Source organism: Embiotoca jacksoni, unplaced genomic scaffold (genome assembly GCF_022577435.1).
Source record: "Embiotoca jacksoni isolate LCO1_2020_lvr unplaced genomic scaffold, fEmbJac1.0.p SCAF_4, whole genome shotgun sequence".
Classification (NCBI taxonomy): Eukaryota; Metazoa; Chordata; class Actinopteri; family Embiotocidae; genus Embiotoca; species Embiotoca jacksoni.
This window is the reverse complement of record NW_027185392.1, coordinates 13,309,407-13,327,156: the sequence shown is the minus strand read 5'-3', so window position 1 is coordinate 13,327,156 and position 17,750 is coordinate 13,309,407. Positions and strand designations below refer to the sequence as shown.

General features: G+C 40.1%; 1 protein-coding gene across 4 annotated transcripts in view; it reads right to left on the bottom strand.

Annotated features, from left to right (window-relative positions):
- Window positions 1-12,432, bottom strand: part of sh3gl2a (SH3 domain containing GRB2 like 2a, endophilin A1) — a 40,851-nt gene extending 28,419 nt beyond the window's left edge. For all 4 annotated transcript variants that reach the window (XM_069168480.1, XM_069168481.1, XM_069168482.1 and 1 more), the window contains exon 1: window positions 12,222-12,432. In XM_069168480.1, coding sequence (XP_069024581.1) covers window positions 12,222-12,266 — 45 coding nt within the window. In that variant the 5' untranslated portion in view covers window positions 12,267-12,432. The remainder of the gene's footprint in view (window positions 1-12,221) is intronic.
- Between the last annotated feature and the right edge of the window lie 5,318 nt (window positions 12,433-17,750).

The following is a 17,750-nucleotide window of genomic DNA, read 5'->3' as shown; positions in this document are numbered from 1 at the left end:
CCCCTCCGAGCCTTATGAGTGATCATTAAAATTTTAAATTCGATTCTAAAATTGACAGGGAGCCAATGAAGTGTTTAAAAAAAAAAAAAAGGTGTCAATGGCACCCTTGTGCCCTTGTCCTTATCTAATGCATGTCCATCAGTGTATGTAAGTTGTAGTCAGCATGTCAGCATTATTCTAAGACAAAAGACTGAAGCACAAACAACAGGTCAAGAAGCACTGTGAATTCATGTCCAGGTGTTGAATCAAAGCCAGACAATAAAGCATCATTGACACTAAAATGGCAAAATCTAAAAGCATGTCCAGAAATCCAAAATAAAGGTGCATAATACATATTTAGTGGTCAGTTTATTAAGTACACCAAGATACAACTGGAGCAGTCTAATACAAGAAGTCGTGCAATTAATTCTCCCCACATAAAGGTTAGGAGGTTTTTGTTGAAGCTGTATTAGTGGTCCGCAGTGATATGTTTGTGCAAAGAAAGAAGGTTAAAACAACAATTTATAGACTGCAGCCCAAACAACACACCCTGTTAAATGTTTTTACATAACTTGTACATTCAACATGTGGACGTCTAAAACTATTTTTCTATCTACGTCTTACTGCAGGCTCTGCTGTGATAAACTCAGTGCCATCTTCAATTTTGCTAACTGGAAAGATACAAACTCGCATACATCTACAACATGAGATTTTTAAGGGAGTACAGTGTTTCAAAAACAACAACAACAAAAAAAGACCTACATTCGCCACCTTGTGGTTGAATGTCTCTGCCAACCTGTCAAGTTTCAGATTAATTCATATCTGTATAGACTCTTGTACGTAGTGGAGACTTTGAAGGAATTTGACCAATAAATCTGATAAAACACAAAGTTGTAGCCATGACAGCAGACAATGCTTCATATATGGATGTTGCTGTAAAGAAGCTACACATTTTAAAACGTGAATGCATCACTTCTTCAACCTGACAGCACAGAAGATCTATACAACCACCACAGTTTCAAGGTAGACACTTAAAATTTAAGGGATTGAATAATGGCTACAAAAGTATTTTTACACACTGTTATGTCACAGTGAAGTTGATCTTTGACCTTTTGGATATGAAATGTCATTTTATCCTTTTAGATATTTGTGGGAAATTTGACCATCATTTTCATATGAATTCTTAAATTATGGCCACAAATATGTTTTGCAAGGTCACAGTGACCTTTGAACTTTGACCACTAAAATCTAATCATAGTACATCCTTGAGTCCAAGTGAACGTTTGTGCCAAACCTGAAGACATTCCCTATAGGTGTTCCTGAGATAGCGTGTTCACATTAATAAGGCAGCTGTATGTACATATGAATGAAAACATAATGCCTCTGGCTTTTAAATAATATTTTCAGTGTTTATTAATGTAGATGTACTGTTAGTATAATATAACAATTATAACTTGAACTACAAAGTGCTGTACTATTCTGCTTCTTTATCTGTTTCCTGTTCACCTGTCCGCCCTTCAACCTATATAAGAATAATTAATATATTTTAACACTTTTACAGTACCGGCTTAAAACCACTTCATAGTTTGTTATAAACCATTTATTAAATGTTTATATTCTGCTTATGAAAGCTGAATCTTAAGGACAACTCAAAGTGTTGCCCACATTATATTATGTAAATAATTTCATTTTTTTAACATTATAGTTTGCATGAACATCACTATCACCATACAGTAGATTTGTGGCTTCAAAAATGAGTTGTACAGGACATGTTGCGTGTATTGAATTTAATTTTGAGCTGTTTTACACAAAAAAACTCTTATTAACTGAGTTTATATTCAGTCCTTGTAACTCACTTCCCGCTAAATGTACACACTCATCTACTCAAAATAACCACCAATTATATGACTGCAAATAAACACACCTATATAAATACCCACCACATCCTCCTAATTAAAAAGCCCTTTCATTTGCATTTAATTCAAGGTGTCTAATCCATGGCTCAGTCTGTGGGTGTTGTTTGTCATATTAAGTCTGAACAGCAGAAAAATAAGTTTGTTTACCTTCAAGCCTGCAGCACATTTTACAAGTCAGGAAAATGATGAAGAGGCTTTTGTATACAGAGCACTGCTGGGATTAAATAATTGCTCAACTGCATAGCAAACAATAACATAAGGGCAATTATAAGAAATTATAGTGAAGGATTGGTTTTAATTAATTACAATAAATAAGATAATTCATGTACCAAGGGCATATTTAGAGCATTATACCAAAACAGATACCTTCACATGATCCTCACAAAGTTTTGAACACTTCTCAGAATAAAGCAGGATCAAGTAATGAGAAGGTTGTGGGTGAATGTGAAAAGTATACAAGTACTAAAATCCCCAGACGAACTCCACAAAAAAATACTATTCTGGTTTTAATAAAAAAAAAAAAAAAAAAAAAAAGAAGAAGAAGAAGAAGAAAAAAAAAAGAAGAAGCAAAGGCGGTGTCATGAATCTCTGACTCTGTCACATGGTACATTTGGTGTTCTTGTCAGGCACATGCGGCACGTTTCACAGATTATTACTGCAGCGCTCTGATTCTGAGTCACACACAGCTCCAATATGATGCAAAGTCACTGTGCTCTGATTAATCCGAGTATAATCCCTGACAAGGCATTCAGCCTCGGCTGTGCTGCTGGTGGGAGGACGCTGTCTGTGTACGGGGAGACTGAGTTTACCGTGTGTGTGCACGTCTGAGATCAAATTACACGGGTTTTCTACAGAGGGACAATCCTCAAACTAAAATACATACTGTCTTTTCAAAACACTGATGTGAAGTTGCTTTAGCAGACGTGTATATGTAATAAAGCACATTATGTTCCCTCCCACCCCTCATTACTGTCCCTGCCTGAGCCAAATTAGGCATCAGACTGAGGACATGATGCACTGCCTCCTCTCCTCTTTTGTTCCCAACATCCTCCTCTTCTCTCCACTTCCTCCTCTCCATCTCGTCATGCTCCCTCTTACATTTTATCCCTATTTTCTATCATGTTTTTCTCTTGCTTTACTCAAATGCCACCACCAATGAGAGTAGGAAAGAAGAAAAAAAACAACGTTGTTTTTCAAGAATTGTACTCATCTTTCGACTTTTTTGTAATTTGATGTAACTCAACACCTTTGCCTACATTCAGTATGCAGCTTGATGATAAGGAAAGCTCCACATTGCTAGGTGATAGGATTGTCTCTTTGAAAGCCTGGCTGTATGAATCTTTCTTTTTGAGAGTCACTCTGTCACTGCAGGTCCACAACAGAAATGCTCAGCTATGACGCTGACCGAGTGTTTATTTCACATTGGACATTTCAACGAAGATAAAAACTTGTTTTTCACAGGAGGGAGAGTCTTTAAATTATTGACGCAAAACATTATTATCTGGTATGATCTGTTTCATGACCTCAGTTTGGACAATGACCTTTAACCCTGAGTGAATGTACTACACTTCACACACACGATACTTTGTACAAGGTCTCCTGGGCTGTAAACACATCCATAGCTGCAAATTACATTGCATCACGCTTCATGTTCGCACCACGTTGGCAGCGAAACAAAACACCAGCATGGTGAATGGGTCTTGAGGAGAGTGTATTGCAGCCCTGTGGGTTATAGATTCAGATAATAATGATGTGACCTGAATGTCCCTGAGGTAGAGGTGTGTGTGTGTGTGTGTGTGTGTGTGTGTGTGTGTGTGTGTGTGTGTGTGTGTGTGTGTGTGTGTGTGTGTGTGTTTGAGGGAGAGTATTGTGGTTTCATTTAGTCTTATCACTGTTTGCGCTATTTCCATATATTAAAGTAAATTGCTTTGCAGGAATCACCACACAACTAAAAACCTATCATACCATTTTGTTGTGTATTACTACTGAACAGGTAGAAGGTCATATTAATGGTTAACATCTTTAAAAGCATTAAAAGCAAATTAAAAATGAAAATAATAGTAGTGAAGATAATTTTTCTTTTAATTACATCTGGTAAGGCAAACCTTTTCTAATGCTTTATAACAGGTCTTGAGGATTCCACTTTTCCAGCCCCAAGTCATCCCTCGTCTCTTCTGCAGTGGTTGATGCCCAGAATATATAATATACAAGTCCTGAATAAAACATCAACCATGGCCTGAATACTGATGCAGAGAGAGTTAGCAGGAGAGAGGAGAGAGAGGAGAGAGAAAGCATGGACAGTGATGAACAGCGGCTCGCTCACTCACTCACTCCCGTCAAATCAAAAAACCTCCAGCGACAGTCCCTGTCAAAATAAGAATGAATGAATCTGCAGAACACCAGAAAGCAGTGTTTTCATCGCTCAGCACATCTTTTTCCTCTGACAGATTTGAAACAGGCTCAACATTTAGTTTCATTCACATTTCTTCTTCCTCTGGATGGGGACATTTAATGAGTTTACCGAGCTAGTGCTCTCATTCAAAATGTGCAGACAGCATCTATACACAGGACAAGCTAATAATAGGACTGGTGCAGGCCGTGTCCGTCTGTCTTTAACCCAGAGAACAAAGCTGACGTCAGGGCACCCAGAAGTCCACATTTTCAACCGTCTGGCATGTGCACTCTGGTCAAAAGTGATACTGCTGACAGTTAATTCAAAGTTTCAGCTAAAGTTCACCCTCTAATTAATATTTCCAGTAGATGTATGGGATTTAGTGTAGGTTTTTTTTCTGTCTGCACTTTTCAACTGCCGTATGTGCTTGCAATGCTCTCGGGGAATGATGCAATGTCAGAAAAATGGGTTGGTGGTGGTGTTGATGGAGGTGACTTTTGACTCTTCACACTATTACAAAAAAACTGTCACTGCTGCCTAAATATCTAGAAAAACATGCCTGAGAACCAGTGAAAGATTTCCCCCTCAGGTAGGGAGCGGCTGTCAGCAGACAAGATCAAATATCTGGGAAAAATATACTGTTTGCACTTGTCAGGGGTCTGAAGCACACGACAGCAGAGCACCGGGAAAAACATCTCATGATGGACACGTCTCCAAAAAAAGCACTGGAAACTAAGAACGGAAGGAAAAGAGTAAAAGCAGCAAGAGGGGAGGAAATAAATTGAGATAAAAGGATGGTTGGTAAATGGCTGCAGGTACTGTACTGCTGGACTCAATCCAGTGCAGCATCACTTTACTGCATTGCTGATCTACACTTTGCCAAAATCTGGATCCACTGGGTCGACGGAAAACCGCATTCTGCCCTTAGGAGACTGTTTAATCTGACTCATGAGCACTTGACCGACAGGAAACATCATGGCTACAACTGATGCTCAGCACAGTATCCACAAGAATTATGTGCATATATGACAATTCTGTACCTCACAATTTACAAACCAAGTTTCAGTGTCAACGCATTAAGAAGTGTGCCACGTTTCTAGTGAGGCGGAAAAGTAAAAGTGTCGAGGTCATAGTGTGCATGGGCATCCACATCTGACTTTGATTTCAGTTGGTGTTCTGTTGCAGATCTGAACTTAATTTTTGCCTTTGAATTTATGGGCAACCAACTTCGTGTTAACCTTAACCATTTTCATTACATTTCATTTCGCTGACGGTTTTATCCAAAGCGACTTATAACACCAGTGGTACACCATCAGGGAGCAATTTTAGGGTTCAGTGTCTTGGTCAAGGACACTTAGGCATGTGGACAGGAGGAGCTGGGGATTGAACCACCGAGCTTCCGATTAGTGTGCAACACACTCTACCGTCTGAGCTACAGCCTCCCATCATCACGGTCTGTTCCTAACATCAGACCTGCCATAGTTTCTGTGCACCGATAGTGTAAAAAGCAGGAAGTAAAAAAAAAAATAAAAAAAAAAAAGGCACACGGCCTCATTTGATGGTTTGCAGTCATCCAATATTGAAATTCATAAAACAATACTACTAAAATCCTCTATTTCAAAATGATGCATTGTTTTCCTGAAATTGGAGCTGAAACTATTTGATTCATTGTTCAACAAATAAATTGATCTGCAACAAACTACAATAAATTTAACGTCAGACATTTTCTGGTTTTAACTTCAGAAGGAAGGATGTTTCCCACGTCTTCCACATGTATGACACGTTTAACGCATGTTGCAATATATGATAACGTGGGAAAAATATGTGGAATATGTTTCAAATGAGAATCTACATGGGCTTCACACGTTACACCATTGAGAATGTTCTAAAACCACATGTCACGTGTCATGTGGACACGTGGTCAAATGAGTTTTTGCACAGAGTACAATGACATTTTTATAGGTATTTTCCCTTTTTTTCTTTCATTTTTTTTGTGTGACAACTATATCAATAAATGAATTGAGTGAATAATCTGTAAACAAATTGGCAAAGAAAGGAATCCTTAGTTGCAGCCATACCCAGAATTAATAAATAAATAAATAAAAATGTTTTTTTTTGTTGTTTTTTTTAAATAGACCGGCTTGGTGGAAATATCAACAGACAAAATTCAGCACGGTAGAAATTTCTCTCAGCCTGAATTCGAGTAAATGCCTGCAGATCTACTGTTCTCTAATGCCTCTCCTGTTTGGCTTGGCTCACGCGGTCCTCCAGCCTTTGTTATCTCTTGGCTGAATCCTCGCTCTGTCTCTCTGCCACTCCCTACCTGCTCAAGGGTGCTTTCTATCTCCCTCTCTTCCCTTACTCTGCCCTTCTCTTATCTCTCTTTCTGTCCCTCCCACCCCATCTGTTATCTCCCAGCTGGATCTGTTTTACGCTGCACTGCAGTAGGCCCGGTACGGATCCAGGCTGGATGAGTCACCCACTCACAATCTGCTGCCCTAAAGCCCCGCAGGCATCCGCCACATCCAAAGACCCCGCTGCCGTCCCCAGGCTCGCATGGATGTACATCTATACACGTTCCCATACACGCTTGCACACGGCATACTCTTTAAATAAGGCGGTAACAGTACATGTCAATGTGTGCAGATGTATTTATAAAGAATTTAATCCAGTGGACCAAGAATACGTTTCATGTTTTGCCTTTAAGATGCAAACTAATATGAAAAGCTGGAGCACATTTGTGTCGCCCTGACATCAATATTCAGCACCCGTAGTGGGAAATCTCTCCTCAAGCGCAGGCTGACTACAAAATAAAGGATTAATGATCCACTACCCATCACGAGAAATACACACCGTTCAGATCTGGTAACTGCACCTTGACTCAACAGCACCTAAACACACACACAGGCAGGTGTGGATTCCAACAATCACACATCAGCATCTTGACAGAAATGTAGTTTCCACACAGAACAGGGCTGACACCTAATGCCGCGCTCATAGTCCTCAACGGCAAATTGGCTTTGTTTTCCAGCTTTCCCTGCAGTTTCCTCAGTGTCGTGTTAAAACAGCTGAAGAGATCATTTCTGAAACATGATGGGTGACTTTATTACCTGGATCAATGGATATTCCAGTGCAGGCACTGCTAAAGGAGCACAGGTTGTTTCCAAATTGAGCTGTCAGTAAACACGTACGGATGTCATGTGGTTCTAACTTCTTATTGTGTTTAAATACATTTTATGTGACTGAAATACATTGAATATGTGGAGCTTTCACTCAAACTTCATCACTGTGATTAATGCTAATTATTTAACATTATTGTGTGCTGTACTGCAGTTAATTAACTTTATCTTAATTTTAAGATAAAGCCATATGGAGTTGATCTGAAGCCTAGAACATAGCTGGAAACATGGTAATTATTCATATCTTTAGCAGACAGTACTCGCTCTGAAGATAGTATCTTATCACATGAAACTCTTGTGGACTAATTTGAATGTGGTTAACAGCAACGGGCTCTTCAGTATTCAAGGTGCAGCTTTGATGCAAAGTGGGACTTTAGGTAAAGCAACCTTTACATTTACATACAGACAAAACAATCTTCCATATCTACAATTTTAACTACTTAAAGATCCAATTTAAGGCAACAAAACTTAAGTTTGCTAATCTGACATTTCATGCCTTTGCACTCTTTACATTTATACATGCAGTGCCTGCAGAGGAAGCCAAACTAGCAATGCAACTTGTAAGCTTCTTTCTGACATTGACAAGAAGCAAAAAAAAAAAAAAAAAAAAAAAAAAAACATTTTCTGTGGGAAAGCTGCAAGAATGAAACCCCCAAAGACTCTTCTTTTTGTTTTCTTCTCTAACTCGTGGTGGCTCACTTTCCCAAGCCTTCTTACCACAAACTCTTCATCTCTGCCTCTCTCTCTGCTGCAGTTTCTATTTTAATGAACACATTTCTGTTTTCCTGCTTCCAGCACATGCTCACTCCATTGAGATCAAATGTGCTCTCTGCAGCTTTAAAATACCAAAAACTACTGGTGAAACTAGAGCCCGTTCAAAACACAACAGCAAGCTTCTTTTTTCTAAACCACCAGCAGACTGTCCCTAATAAAAAGCCTCGCCACATGAGCATGTTCACCACGTGCTCATTTGCACACATGATCCGCTGCAGAACCTCACTCTGACGTAGCCGTCGTGAAAGTAGCATCTGCTCTAAGCATGATTCATTTGACTCTGAGGTGAAGTTTACTTGTGACGTAACTAGCGAGCGATCTTCACCTTTAACAATATGATGGCTAAACACTGTTTCTTAGTTTGAAATCAAAAAAGAGGACAAACAATCGTGGTATTTTTTAGAGGAGGGTTGTTCTTTTTTTTTAGATTGAATACAAATTGTTTCCAGGTATTATAATAAAGTATGCTGAGTTACATCACTTTGAAACAATTGATTGCTTAGAAAAAAAGATTAATACATTTCTAAAAATGCAATTTCAAGAGAAACTGCAGGGTTTTTACCCTTTATGCCCCATGATTCTCTTCCTTTTAAAATGGCCCCCGTTATTAATACACCACATTGAGCCTCGATGTCCTTGAGTGAGGGAGAGCCAGAGAGGGAGGAAGAGAGAGCGGTCCTCTGTGAAAGAAAAGTATGATTGTGCATGTGTGAAATAAATTACTCAGTGATCTATGTGAGAAGGTGAAACTGAGGTGGTGTGTGTGTGTGTGTGTGAATTTCATAAAATCCCAGTTACTTCATGGCATTCTGCCTTTTATGAGCTGTTTCTCTCAGCAGTGTCCATAAAGTCTTTAATGAAAAATTGCAGCGAGGCTCCTGCACAAAAAAAATAAGAATTTTCTATCGCTCACAGAAGCAGATGCCGCACACTTAAATTCAGACAAAGCTACGCAGCTAATTAGCGATTAGTGACACATTGGGCCATAAGGTTAATGCAGCGTTTTAGAATACGACATCTGTTCCAATCTACATATAAAACAGCTTGATGTTACCATGGTATTGGAATTTTATATGATTTTTATTTAAGTGTGACATAATAGCCTATTTGCATCATTATTCTTTCCATTAAATGTTCCTCAACTGATTTTTCCATAAAAAATACTACATAGTATAAATTCCTTGTGTTTATCATATCATAAAAATGTACTATGAGTACACTGTACAATGAAATGGACACCACATTTTTATTGAATACATTAATGATTATGTCGACAGACAATTCTTTTTAATAAATTGAATATTCACCTGGTCCAACGATGTCCGAAAACAATTCAATATAACAATCACATTTTGTTACAATGATCAAATTACACCAGCTAATCCTCACAATTGGAGAAGCTGCAACCAGATAATGTTGGTATATTTGCTTGGAAATAGTTTAAATGATTAAATGAAAAGTAAACTAGTTGCAGATTAATTTTTTGGAGTTTTATCTATATAAATCCTCCTGAGCTACACTGAGTCATGGCATTGAGAAAAGAGCCAAAACCATCAATACAGATATCCATTCCCCAAAACTACTGTCTGGATTATTTGAAATCCTGGTCCCAACCCATAATCTCCCGATCCCCTCTCCTTGTGTTGTGGTGGTGGTGGAGGGGGTGGGGGGGTCTTACTAAAGTGTGGTTGGACAACATGTGTGTGTAGACTTTATGTGTGCAAGTAGCCAGATTGCTGGGTCGCTTCCTATATAAATCTGGGCCTGGATTACAGGTCTATGGTACGGGAACAAAAGGGTTGAGGGGAGCCTTCTGCCACAGGGAGTCTGGGGAAGAAGACTGTGTGTGTGTGTGTGTGTGTGTGTGTGTGTGTGTGTGTGTGTGTGTGTGTGTGTGTGTAATGTTGAGGAGCAGACGGCAGGAGACCACAGAGACAACTGACAGTGAGCCTAGAGCTGATTGAATCACACTCGAAATAAAATTGAGTCATGAAGACAGTGCTGTGCAAAAATGCACTAATTCAGACATCCCCACTGCATGTTTACACACTTGACAACACCTGTGCATGCATGCACAGTGAGAGCCACATAAGTGTATGCCAATTTACAGATAGAAATGCTCATGTGCACCCCCTCCACCTCACACACACTTTGGAAGCTGTAGAGGAACATCTGCGGGGAAACACAGGGCTCTGCTAATGGGTGACAATAGAGTCATCACACAGAATGAACACAATCTGTGCAGCCCCCATGCCCCGTGTGGACTGCTGTCGACTTCCAATCTTATAAAATGAACTCTTGATAAAAACTGAGAAATGTGTTAACAGCAAGTACTGATTGTTTCCAATTTTTTTTTTTAAATTTTAATTTTTTTTAAATTTAATTTGCAAACATTATGAAACTCCTCGACATATATTTTCAGCTTTCAGATCAAATGAATTCTCGCATTCTAAATGTACCATTCCTGCACGGTGTTTAATCATCCACATGAGCCTTTCAAATTTCAGGGTTACATTACCAAGAATATATATGACTAATGGTAGCATAAATTAAGTAAAAATACCATTTGACTCCATTGCATCTCCATATTCGATTGCTAATTGTGTAAATTAAATCCTGTCCACAAACAGCAACCTTATTCTGACTTATTGAGGTCCAACATGCAATTAAGAAAACTTAATATTTACAGGTTGTGACCTTCAACAGACATGTCATTATTAGTGTCACAAGTCATTATTCCCCTCCATCTCGTGACAGTTGCTCATAAAGTTGAAGAATAATGCAAACTGGGAATTGTGACCAAGGCCATTCGGAGATTGGTTGAAGAGCATCAGTGTCTGTGACTCACTCGGGGCTCTAGGTGTCTTGCTGTGCAAGGCCTGAAGCTGATTGTCAGTTTCACTGTGACTCACCCCGACAGCCTCCCCCAGACCCCTTGCTCCCAGCTAACACCGGAAATAAAACTCACTCAGAGCCCTGCAGTTGGTGGTGAGCTGCATTGACAGATCTGTCTGTGCCTTTGACCATACAGGTCCCAGTTGAGAGCACTTTCGACCAATGGCCGCCACTCTGACAGGCCCCAAAGTCAATGGTAGTCAAACCCTTAAGCTGAGCACCTGAATCAAGTCATAATAAAACAACAATAACATGAGATCCTAAAATGAGTGGGAGGGGTTGAGAAAGCTGCTGAGTAACCTTGAACTAAATAGCTTCTCATGCATTTGACTCCAATCTAATAATAACATGATTCAGCATTACATGAGAAAGAGGTATTTGAATTTATCACTGGTGTCCCGCAATAGGCGATAAGTGGGGTTTAGAGGGCGCAGGGGTCATGGCTGCTGGTCGGAGCGGATTTCCGCCAAGGCGCTCTTAACGATTGCATAACATCGTGCGCGTTTGAGTTTCCCGCCGCGGTTGGCTGAAAGAATCACCGATTTAAACCGCCCTGCATTTAGGACCATATCATTTACGCATTAGAAGTGTGCGCGGCTGCCATGCTGCAGCTCTGATGGTTCTCCGTGCGGAATGTCATCTGAAGGGTACTGAGAGGAACTGACGTGCCCGACATCACTATCATCACACTGCTGAGCCATCTGCCTCCCAGACGGCCACACAAAACGTGGCTTTAAATAATTATCGTGTTGTCCATGAAATAATCACAGTGAAGCCACACGGAGGCGGCAGACTAAATCGTGAGTAATACATTATTCTGATGGTGCAGTGCTGCACCACGCCAGGATTTTCAATGGAGTAGATCTCAGCACTATGCAACTAGACGTAGTAGGTAACAGAGGATCACGACTACAGAAGAAATACTACATACGAGTGGAGCACAAAATGAGTATTTATTAACCATCATAACAAATAAAGGTGAATCTCGACTATCCAAACGCCACCCCATCGTGATCTCCAACAATGTGACACTTTTAACACGATGATGTGGTGAGACCTGGTGAACAGGACGCCGCGTCCTCTTACCTGAGTGGCTTTGTGGAATTGCTTCTTCAGCCCCGCTACAGACATGGTTGCTACACGGTGGTTCTAGCTGGGAATATGAAGTGATGCTGCAGGTGTGAGGAGCAAATCTCGGTCCTAACTGAATCTGGTGACGATCTTGCAGCCGTGACTAAACCCCCTCGTCTACGTTGGTCTTCACCAGAGGGATCTCCTGACGAAAGGGGCTGACTAAACCCCGATCAGGCTATTGGATGTGAAACCCACATGTCTAAACGTCGCTGACGTCGGAGTCTGCTCCATTTAAAGCGGCCGCCTCCTCGTCACGGCTGAACTCGGTTCCCTAAGAGGAAGCGGAGGTATTTCTAATATAAGCTTGTTTAGAAAAAGGAACGGTGACGCAGAATTAGTTTTCCACTGAATTTAGCTTTAGTCTGACTTTAACACGCGGTGACACCGAGAAAAAGTAAACCAAAACCACACTTAATTTTAACATTAAAATAATCAAGGAGCAGTCCTATGAGGTGACGGTGATTCTATAGAGGTTGTTACCCCGACCCCGAAAACAACAACAACAACAAAAAAACTGCTCCTGTGGGACAGAGACTTCCGCTGCGCTCCCACATCTCCAGCACCCTGGACAGCACCCATCAAGAAGCCACCCAGAAGTCCTACAGACGTCCCACTAACGAACTACCTTTCTTCATGTTCCATCAAACACACTCTAAACAGAATAATAGGGGAACAGTGCACAGGTTCACGTGTCAAAATGAAGATTTACACCCACACAAAGATCACACGCTGGTGTTAATTGTGAAAACCATAACGATGTGCGTACACAAACTATCGGAGCGCCGAGAAGAATATAAAACAAGAGTACTATAACAACAGTGCAACTTTAAGACCCTTTTCTATATAAAAATAAATAACTTTGTGATTTATACAACCTACATCTATCTGAAGCCATATTACCGATATATGTATTTTGTACTGTTACATAAATATTGAGATAGAAAGCCCATTCTCGACCATGAAGACGGAAACAATGTCACCACATGGTCGATCAGCTGTATCTTGCCATGTTGTACATGTATCTTCATCGGCTGATGGAGAAGTCCAGTTGACACGCAATGTCGACTTTTAATTTTACTAAACAGATAACAGACCTTCTAATACACCTGCTGTGGCATTGTTTAGTCTTGTTTAGTCTTCCACAGCCATGTTGTTTGTTGATAATTGTCTTCACTGATATTGTTTTGAAGCCAGTCCGGTAAAGCCAAACAAATTTTGTTTTAGTAACGTGTGTGCAATTTTCTAAATTATTTACAATGACATTTTTCTAACTAACTGAAGTCAACTCTCCAAATCATATGCGGTAATAAGAAGAGTATACCTGTCAAATCATGAACATGACCGACTAGTCTCATCAAACTTTCAAGTCACAGACCCTACCGGTGCGTAATGGCACAAAAACTGCTTTGGCACAAAATCAGACGCCGAGGACAAAATGCTGGCTTATGTTCACACAAAATTAAATAGTGTGCAGACCATCACTGTCACAGTGGGCTTAAACTCTCCACTACATGCATATTCTTCATTACAGAGGTTGCTTGTAACTTAACATGTCGCATATTTAAGAGTTTTATTGTGCATAACCTGCAATTTTCATCCGTAGTGCGCACACACACGTTAAACCCTGAACTCATCACGCCCCTTCTCGGCTTCTCACTCAGTCACGACATTTCTTGGCTGCTACGATTAAAAGCCTGCACGAAACTGCAGGACTAATAACAGTAATGGGTCTGAATTAAAGCTAATAAGTCACCTGCACACATTTGTAAGCTCAGTGGCAGCTTCTCGGCGCCAGATGGCTGGTCGACTTTCGTGGGACTTCTTGTCATAGTCGCATCCCAGATGGCCACTATTAGAGAATAAGACTCGGATTGTAGATCACAAAACAGGCAATCAAATCTAAGATGTAACTGTGGGTGTTAAATGTCTAAAAGAAACAACTGCGAGTTCATGTGTAGGAAATATAGATGATTTAAAGGGTAAATGACCAGGTGCAACCCTTATACACTAACTGTGAATTTCTGCATTCCTTATAAATGCATTCCAATATTATAAAATCATTTATATACAGCTCATTTGCTCTGGAAAAGTAACCACAATGCAAATCATGTGTGTAAATAATAGTAATAATAACAGACTACTATTACTACTAATAATAGTAGTCTGCAGAAGCGGAGGGATCCCTAAAATAACAATGATATGAGGGTCTCTGTGATGACATTATTTTCAATAACACCAGATAACAATATATATACACAAGATACACGTTCTGTCTTCATTCCCATTATGCAAATATGCATGCAATTTTCCATTTCCGTGCAGGCCTATACCTGTGCGTGCAAAATATGAACAGCTAATACACATGCTCATTTCTTAGATGAATGTATTAACATAATAAATGAGGAACATTTTGGACATAATTTCATGTATTCTGTTGATTTATTTCTGTTTTAATATTAAAGCTTTTTTTTCCACTTAAGTTTGTTATCTTATTGTGCTTTTGTCGTTTTTTATTTGTGTCCAGTTCTGTACTCGAGTAATGACCACATTTCACCACAGCAGAGCATTGGAGGCAGAGTTTGGTTTAAAAACATTTGTTATGTTAGTGGCGCCATCCTGTGGAGAATGTGTGAACACTGACCGAGCACCAGAACAACCATCTATTGCCAGCACTGAGACACCAAACAAACACAATAACTAACAAAATAGTCAGTTCATCGTCAAGTGGAAATCCTGAAAATGGGACATTGACAGCATCTTTACTTAACTGTCAGGTAATTAAGTCATGATGTTTTTGTAGTCACAGATATACAAAATATCCACTCACACAAACACCACCAGAGGCTGTGCATGAAAAATAAACAAAATTTAGGCCATACTATTCCTTCTAGAAATCTGTAAAATTTCCATCTCGAATGTGATTACACATCTCTGTCTTTGTTGCTGTGTCTGATCACAGTCCAGCAAACATATCATCTCAAACTATGATGCTTTGCTTCCACCTAGTGGTATAAAATGATGCAGCAATGATAGTGTACATGAGACTGTAAGATGGCCTCGCAACATCAATCCATCATCTATACTCAATTACCCTGAACAGTCATGGGGGGCTGGAGCCTGTCCCAGCTGACTTTCGGCAAAGGCGGGGTACAACCTGGTCCGGTCGCCAGTCCACCAGAGGGCCGACACAGAAAGGCAGACAGAAACAGACAACCATTCAGGCTCACATTCACACCTACCGGCAACTAAAAATCAACAAACAACCTGACATGCATGTTTTTGGATGGTGGGAGGAAGCCGGAGTACCCGGAGAGAACCCTCGCAGGCACGGAAAGGCCCCGCCCGAGCTAAGGTTAGGCACCAGCCTCAACCGAAGTTCGAACCCAGAACCTTTTACCTCTCTCCAGTGAAGCAGCACACATACAGTGGTATACGAGATATGCTGAACAGACACTTATTGACAAACAGAGAAAGTAAATGCATGCACTTCCTTGCACAGATTTCCTGCGCACTGGCCTCGACAGGCAACTCTGATTAACTGCTCGGTCCCACGGCTCAATGATCTGCGACTCCTGTCTGTCGCCTGAGGTGAGCGTTTTTGTCTTCAGTCAGGAGACAATAAACTTTAACTGCACGACAGAAGAAGGCTGAGCTGAAGTCAAATATAAGATTGTTGCCATTAACTTTATTTCACTGACCACTTGTCTTTTTTTATCAGCATCAACACTGATAATGAACTGTCATCTAATGTGCTTTGATACATTTGGCTGGATCTGAACACAGAACGCTCCGGTACACCCCTTCATTCATCCTGTTGCCTCTGTCGGCAATGAAATTATTAATAAATGCCAGTGTCGGAAGTTGTTGCTTTTTCCATCCTCACATTTCTTTCTATCATTTTGATAGAGGCTTATGTTTGTTTGTCAGTCCATCAAACTTTTTTTTTTTTCCCCAGAAATCTCCTGTTTTCTTTCTGTGTGTTTTTGTAAACTGCAACCGGCCTTTCTATTGTTGAGGCTCATTTGCATCATGTGGTGAATCCTCTGAAGATTCTGTTCATTAAGTCTTCTCATGTTCATAGACAAGGAAACATCATTTACAAGACTTGTGCTCCTTGATCTACCAGGTCGTTTAGCATTTTCAAGTTTTCCTGTGTGCACTTCTTTATTTGAATGTTCCAAACTGTTGATTTTGGCAAACTAACTACATTTGACTCTGAAAGATTTTTGCTTCCTCGCTGACATGGTCGCCTCTTTACTCACTTGATTGACAACTGCACCTCATTCTAAATGGTAAGTCTCTCCTTTCTATCAACTCTGAGCCCCGTGTGAGCTCCTTTTGAGACCTAAAAAAATGACATGCAGCTGCCCAAAAAAACATGTGATGCCAAGCGTCTGAGTTGTTTTGTTTTAAAATGTGTTAAATGTGCCATATGTCCCACACTGTTCTTTCAAAACATATGTAAACCTACCCTAAAGTGAGGCTTGCCATTGTAATGTAGTATTCATGGCCTAAGACTCAGAAGTCCTGACTCTCAATCAGACCTGGAGATCACTGTCTAATAAGGTCAACAGAACTATATAATTTACTAAAAGCAGAGATGCAGAGGTCAACAAACTGGATTCTTGTCAGTCCTCACCTGAGTGCAAAGATGGATTTTATTTAAATGACAACAAATTTCCACCAAGGAAGAAACAGAGAAAATAATTGCACTTCTCCAGCTCTGCAATTCAGCGCGTTGCTCTTCCTTTGAAAAAGTAGCATCGATATTCTTTAAATATTTGAAAATAAATTCACCCTATAGATCAATACATGGCTCAATTCTTTATGCTGTTTTTAAACTATTGAGTGTTGCCTTTTTCTGACTTTATTCTGAAAGATGCAAAATATTTGATGAGGACCAGTGACAACAAGAGTGTACTTATTGTAAAGAAGCTCTTAATCAAAGCTGCAACAAGGACATGAGGTTTCTGTAACTTCACAAAACATACAGTATGTTGTGTACAATGGATGCTTAAACCTTTATGAGCCCTATTGTAGCTTTGAAAGAGTTACAGAACTGACCCACATCATCATGACTCGGAGGGAATTTGAATCCCTTCCAGCACCCTGTAATAACGCTTCATGAAATGGTTGAGCTGTGTAACACCTGTATTTGGAACATGCACCTCCCTCCGCCTTATTAAAAATGGGTTTTATGCCAAATCATTGCAGACCTTTAGGCTACCTCGGTGAACTCTGCCAGAGAAGTGGGCATGGTTTTGCCCAAGTCTTTTAAGCTCTTACTCCACCACAGAAAATATTTCTCAAAGTGTTCCTTTATCCGAAAATACCTGGTTAAGACCATCAGTTCTCCTAAACTGCTGAAAAACAGCTGGAGTAAGGCTCTACTTCTCTTTCCTAGCTGACTAGACAGTTTGTCAGAACTAAAAAGCCAAACAAAAGTCCTGCACCCCGGGTCTCACCTATGATCATAGGCTC